General features: G+C 50.5%; 1 protein-coding gene across 1 annotated transcript in view; it reads right to left on the bottom strand.

The window, feature by feature from the left end:
* The window catches only part of ACTN3 (actinin alpha 3), a 38,078-nt gene that overhangs the window by 9,930 nt on the left and 21,874 nt on the right, over positions 1-6,274 (bottom strand). The window contains exons 3-8 of the mRNA XM_066610235.1: positions 5,221-5,340; positions 4,140-4,226; positions 3,898-3,985; positions 1,969-2,047; positions 1,662-1,743; positions 849-934 (exon numbers count right to left, since the gene is read on the bottom strand). Of these exons, the coding sequence (XP_066466332.1) occupies positions 849-934; positions 1,662-1,743; positions 1,969-2,047; positions 3,898-3,985; positions 4,140-4,226; positions 5,221-5,340 (542 nt within the window). The remainder of the gene's footprint in view (positions 1-848; positions 935-1,661; positions 1,744-1,968; positions 2,048-3,897; positions 3,986-4,139; positions 4,227-5,220; positions 5,341-6,274) is intronic.

Raw genomic sequence — 6,274 nt, 5'->3', positions numbered from 1 at the left:
AAATCCCCCTGCAAAAGGAACCAGAAAACTGGGGTACAACTAAAGGTCATCTAGATTTCCCCATACAGGCACTTCCATACACACTGCTCTAAAAGGTTAACATTCAGGTTAGAATGAATCAGGAAATTCAGGGCTAAAGTGTTCTCATTTTGTAATCTCAAGTTCTGCATCTGGAATAAGTTGTGTACATTTGTCACTTGTGCAAAGAGAGAGAAGTTTCTCCGTCTTACATGCATAATACCAGAACGTGAATCAACCAGTGAAACCGACCAGGCAGGAGATTCAGGATGGACAGCACACAATTAATCTGTGAAATTCCCTGCCACAAGATGTGGTGATAGCCTAATGGCCTCTGGTTAGCTTGTAAAAGGAGGTTAGACAAACTCATGGAGGACAAGTATATCAGTGGCCATCACTCACGATGGCTATGTGGAAGAGGCAGAATGCATTGAATACCAGGATGCCAGGAGGCAATATTGGAAGACAGCTCTGTGCCTACATCTCCCTGCTTCTGGGCTTTGCAGAGATATCCATTTGGCCATTGTGGGAAACAGGATGGTAGATCAGATGGTTCTTGGGCCTGATTTTGGGTTCTTAGGCAGGACATCATCTTATATTCTCATGTTACATGTGGCTAATGCATATTTCAATTCAGTTGAGATTTTTGTAGGAAGTAGTTTTCATGGGGAGCAAGAATTTTGTGAAACTCTCCAGATTTTTTCTCAGGGAAATTAATTAAAAGTGCGCAATGTATCAAATCCACATGACTCCCTCCAGGAGTTTGACTTCCATGGCTCTCCACTGCAGAGGCGTAGACGTCACTAGCAACAAGAGAAAAGCGCTTTTACCTGCTCTGCACCAGCAAAGGCATGGTAAAAACAGGAGACGTATGTCATGATGGCTTTCTCGTCCGGTTTGGGGGTGTTGACAATATCTGTGGGGAGAAGACAGAAGCTCAGGTGGAAAGTGGGTGAAGAATGCACTAAGAAGCACTGCAGAGTGAGGCCACTTGGTGTGTGTTTATTGCAGGGTTAGGGTTAGGCCGGATCCCAAAGGATCTCCTCTATGGAGAACTCATGCAAGGAAAGCACCCTACAGGTAGACCACAGCTGCGATACAAGACATCTGCAAGAGGGATCTGAAGGCCTTAGGAGTGGACCTCAACAGGTGGGAAACCCTGGCCTCTGAGCGGCCCGCTTGGAGGCAGGCTGTGCAGCATGGCCTTTCCCAGTTTGAAGAGACACTTGGCCAACAGCCTGAGGCTAAGAGGCAAAGAAGGAAGGCCCACAGCCAGGGAGACAGGCCAGGGACAGACTGCACTTGCTCCCGGTGTGGAAGGGATTGTCACTCCCGAATCGGCCTTTTCAGCCACACTAGACGCTGTTCCAGAACCACCTTTCAGAGTGTGATACCAGAGTCTTTCGAGACTGAAGGTTGCCAACAAATTGCAGGCAAGCCAGTGAAATCTCTATAATGTCCAGTACTTGGAAGCGTGGGTAGATACTTTCTCCCAGTCTGAGCTTCTCTTCTGGGCCGTACTGGCCTAGGCTCCTTGGGAAGGAGGTTTCCCCTGCCATACAAATCTCCTAAGTTCTTTTTGCCCTGATCCCACCCCACCAACCCTTCTGCAAATCTCTCTCTCACACAAAGCAGCTGCTCACCTTCCGCATCCAACATCTTGGGGATATCCAGGTATTTTTCAGCTACCTCAAAGGCTGTGTTGAGATTCCCAATGGGGTCATCCTGTGCAGAGATCAACACAGTGCCATGTGAGTTCCAGCACTGGGAGGGAGGGTTTGGCAAGGGGTGACTGGGGTAGCGCTATGGGGTGAACCATTTCCAAGGTTCAATTTATGCTCGTCTAGTGGAATGCTTGAGAGGTCTCTAACCAGGACACAGTGTACAAAGATGCAGCCAGAGCCTGAAGGTGGACAAGGGGAATGGTCACACACAAGGGGAAACTGGCACCTTTCGGAGCTTGGCGTAGTCAATGAGGTCGGGACGGTGGCGATGGATCAAGGCGCAGAGAGCCAGGCCGTCCTTCCAGCTGGCAGGTGGGACAGGTTGATAGAGAGACGGGAAGAAAAGAAGGGAAAGAGCAGGTGAGCCTGAGTTGGCCAATTCCAGGTGGTGCCTACCTCACACTGCCCACTGTTCAGCATCCTTGGCAGAACTGGATGCCACCCCTACAGGCATGCAAAGGCACATAGCAAAAGAAGTGCAGGGACAGAGATCACTGGCAGGACAGTCTGGTTCACAGGTTGCACTGAGGCAGGGTCCTTTACACAGTTTCTACATTTATACCCATTAAGCAGAATGATGTGGGAAGCGGAGGCAGCAGAATTCTGGACCATTGAACTTCAGACCATAGCTGGGAGAGCCATATTTTTAAATGCTTCCCGTGCAAAAACGCTCCTCGGTGCGCATAATACATGACCCTGGTGGAGGAAAGGTTTTGTGCAGAGGTCTCCCTGGTCTGCTGGTTTACTACATGTGGAGTGTGTTCTGCATGGGGAAGCAGGCAAAAACATGGCTCCCTGCCTGCAGCCTGGAGCAGAGCAGTCCAGAATTGCACCGCCTCAGTTCATTGCCTCACTCTGCATAATGTGTCAAACTGGGTCTAAGCCTAGTCAAGAAATGTGCAACTGGGGTGGAGGCTAGGGGCAGCCTACGTTCTCCAAGACCCTGAGACATGTGCCAAAATCCTGTGTGTTCCCCTTAGTGACGGGGGGGAGCTGTCGCCACTCCTCCTCCTCCTCTCAGTCCCTCGATTTGAAAAGAAAGGGGGGAATGAAGCAGGAAAGGAATTGTGAAGGAGGAGAAAGTGGCCTCAGCTGGAATAAGACAAAGCCAGCCCTGGGGAAGGCTTCTGTACCCCTAGCCTTCTGGCCACTCCTCCCCTTTAAATGGCCTCTACCAGCCATGGAGTGCTGGGACTGTACCGTTGTCAAATTTAGTTAGCTCACTGTACAGAGAGGAGAAAAAAAAAAGTGTGTGGCAGCACAGGAGAATTGAGGCAAAGAAGCTGGATGAAATTCATACACGGGGCACAAACCGCTCTTGGGCTTACACACAAAGACATAATGCACGAGCAAAAGGACATGCAGACAAATAGCACACCAACCCACAACAAAGCCAACACCCAGAGAAGATTCAGGCATCGCTTCCTTCATTTCTAGGCCTTTCTCAAGCGCCAGGTCAGTATAATGCAGGAATGGCTCGGAGCCAGGCCAACTGCAAGTCAGCTTCTCTCCCCCTGACCCGCCAACGTCTCAGGAGTGAAAGTGAAATGGATACGGTCCAGCTGCAGAAAAGTGACTTGGATGCGGATTTTAACACACCAGGTCTCAAGAGGTATGTTGATAAACAGAAGCAGCTGCAGTGGTCCTGGCCCCCGGGTCACCACACGCTTCTGCACCTCCATCCTGAAAATGCTTCAGCATTTGCAAGCACATCATGCACGTGCTGGAGTGGAGACACACAAGCCACCACTTCCCGGTCTTCTTGCCGTATGCATCCCCTTGCCCAAGTCAGGCCTTCAACCTTGCTGTGCTTGCAAGGACCTCACCTGGCCTATGGCCCTTAGTCCTTGGCCACTGCACATAGCTTGTCATGCAACACCACCAGCTTCAAGTCACGTGCACCCCAGAGGTTACACAGGAAGCTGCAGCCACACCTTTAGGCCGTGTGGCTCAGCATTGTCAAGCACTGACTGGCTGCAGTTCTCCAGGATTCCAGGCAAGAGGGATCTTTTCTAGGCCTACTTGGAGAGGGCAGAGCCCGGAGAAGCTGCTAGGGGTTTAACGTGGGACCTTCTTCACGCACAGCAGGGGCTCTACCACTGTGCTGCAATCCCTGCCCTTTCCGGGCAATGCCAGACCCGGGTCTGCCCTGTACCTAATGTGGAAGTTCTGCACATTGACGTTCCGGTAAGGAGCTGTCTTCCTCTGGCACCACAGCAGCAGCCCCTCCTTGGCTGAGGTTTCTGGAAGGGAAGAGAGGAAGCCTGAAGCACAAGAGCCCTCTGCACTGGCCAAGACGCAGACCCAGGATCCTCTCTGCGTGTCCCCGTGCACTGACTGGGAGCTGGGAAGGCACAAAACACACGCCCCCTGCATGTGCCCAGAGCCCCTGCTCACCTTCCACCGAGATGTCCTGAATGGCAAAGCGAAGAATGATGGTCCAGATCATCCCCAGAGTCATCTTCAGGTTCCCGTCCACGATTTCTAGAACAGCAGGGAAAGGAGTTGGGACAGGAGCTCAGAGGAAGAGCAGAATGTCCAGGCTGGTAGTGCAGGTGCTTCTGTGTGGACTGGCAGGGACCGGCTGAACAATTATTCCCTTTTGGTTCCCTTTATTTCATTGCTTTGATATCCATTTTTAAAGAGTGTTTTACCTTTTCACCATTTTGTTTTATTGCTTTGATTGTTAACTGGCCACAAACTACTGCAGAAAAATATATATTTTTCCCGAATCACTCAATTAATTAAATACGTAACATTGAGTGGTGAGATAGTTGCCTCAGTTCCAAACACGTGAGGAGGGACAAGGCCTCCTCCATCCCACATCTGTGTTACTCACAGAGGTCAGGCCATCCTAGTCCTAGGATGTGGTGATGGCGTCTGGCCTGGACGCCTTTAAAAGGGGATTGGACAAGTTTCTGGAGGAAAAATCCATTACGGGTTGCAAGCCATGATGTGCATGTGCAACCTCCTGATTTTAGCAATGGGCCATGTCAGATGCAAGGGAGGGCACCAGGATGCAGGTCTCTTGTTGTCTGGTGTGCTCCCTGGGGCATTTGGTGGGCCGCTGTGAGATACAGGAAGCTGGACTAGATGGGCCTATGGCCTGATCCAGTGGGGCTGTTCTTATGTTCTTAACTACAATTCCCAGAAGGCCTTGCAGGTCTCTTGTTATCTGGTGTGCTCCCTGGGGCATTTGGTGGGCCGCTGTGAGATACAGGAAGCTGGACTAGATGGGCCGTTGGCCTGATCCAGCAGGGCTCTTCTTATGTTCAGCTGACAAGGGAGGGCACTAGGATGCAGGTCTCTTGTGGTCTTGAGTGCTCCCTAGGGCATTTGGTGGGCCGCTGTGAGATACAGGAAGCTGGACTAGATGGGCCCTTGGCCTGATCCAGTGGGGCTGTTCTTATGTTCTAGACATTTGGGATAGGAGTCAGAAAAAGCTCTCTCACCTTCTTTCACTGTTTCCAACACTCACCCTCAGCCCCGATGGACACCAGCTTGACCCCCTTGCTTGCGATGAAGTCCAGTGCTTTGTTCACATTGGCGATCTTGTGGAAGCGCATCTTGCCTTTGTCTGGCTTTGGCAACCGTTCGCCTTGGGGAGGGGGAGGAGGAAAGGAGTGGAGGAAAAGGAAACGATGATTATGGTTATTCTAATAGCACCAAACTCAAGCATGGCTCTTTCAGAGGGCAAAAAGACAGGACCCTGCCCTCAGAGGCTTACAATCTAGAGATTAATGCAACTGAGGCGTTAATTTAGTGGACTTGGGGCACAATCCTGACCAGGTCTACTCAAAAGTCTATTTGGTTCAATGGGGCTTACTCTCAGGAAAGTGTGGTTAGGATTGCAGCCTCCTAACCACACTTTCCTGAGAGTAAGGACCACTGAACAAAATATGACTTACTTCTGAGTAGTCCTGGTTAGGATTGTGCCCCAAGTCCACTAAATTAACGCCTCAGTTGCATTAATCTCTAGATTTTTTTCAGTTATGCATCCTCAGGTTTAGTCACAGAAAGGAGTGGGGATTAAGGAGCGATGTCAAGTTTCATGGAAAAGGTGGGTTTGAACAAGGGATTTGAAAGAAGCAAGACAGGATATCAGGTTCCAGCATATCAGCCAGCCATAGAGGAAGGGCAGGGTTCTTCAAGGGAGCAGACAAGGGGAGTGGAACCAAAGGTCATGGCAAGAGTGTAGCAGGAGGATAGGTGGGGGGGTGAGGCCATGGAGGACTTTGAAGGGAAGCACCAGGAGCTTGCGCTGGATCTGGGAGCAAAGAGGATTTAAGGAAGGGTGTGATATGACCTGAGCAAGGAGGCCAGGTGAATTATTCTGGTGGCGGAATCCTGGATGGAAGTGCGGGGGCTGAGATGAGACAACAGATGTCAATTAATGAGAGGACTGCATTCTGTGCATGCTCAGAGGTGATCTCTTCTTTCCAGCATCTCTTCTAGTGCACGGCTGACACAAATCCAACACCATTTACATACATCCAACTGCTTTGGACACAGTGAGGAATAGAAGGTATAAA

The sequence above is a fragment of the Tiliqua scincoides genome, chromosome 15 (genome assembly GCF_035046505.1).
Source record: "Tiliqua scincoides isolate rTilSci1 chromosome 15, rTilSci1.hap2, whole genome shotgun sequence".
Classification (NCBI taxonomy): Eukaryota; Metazoa; Chordata; class Lepidosauria; order Squamata; family Scincidae; genus Tiliqua; species Tiliqua scincoides.
The sequence above is the reverse complement of the archived record's forward strand: the minus strand, read 5'-3'. Positions and strand labels throughout refer to the sequence as shown.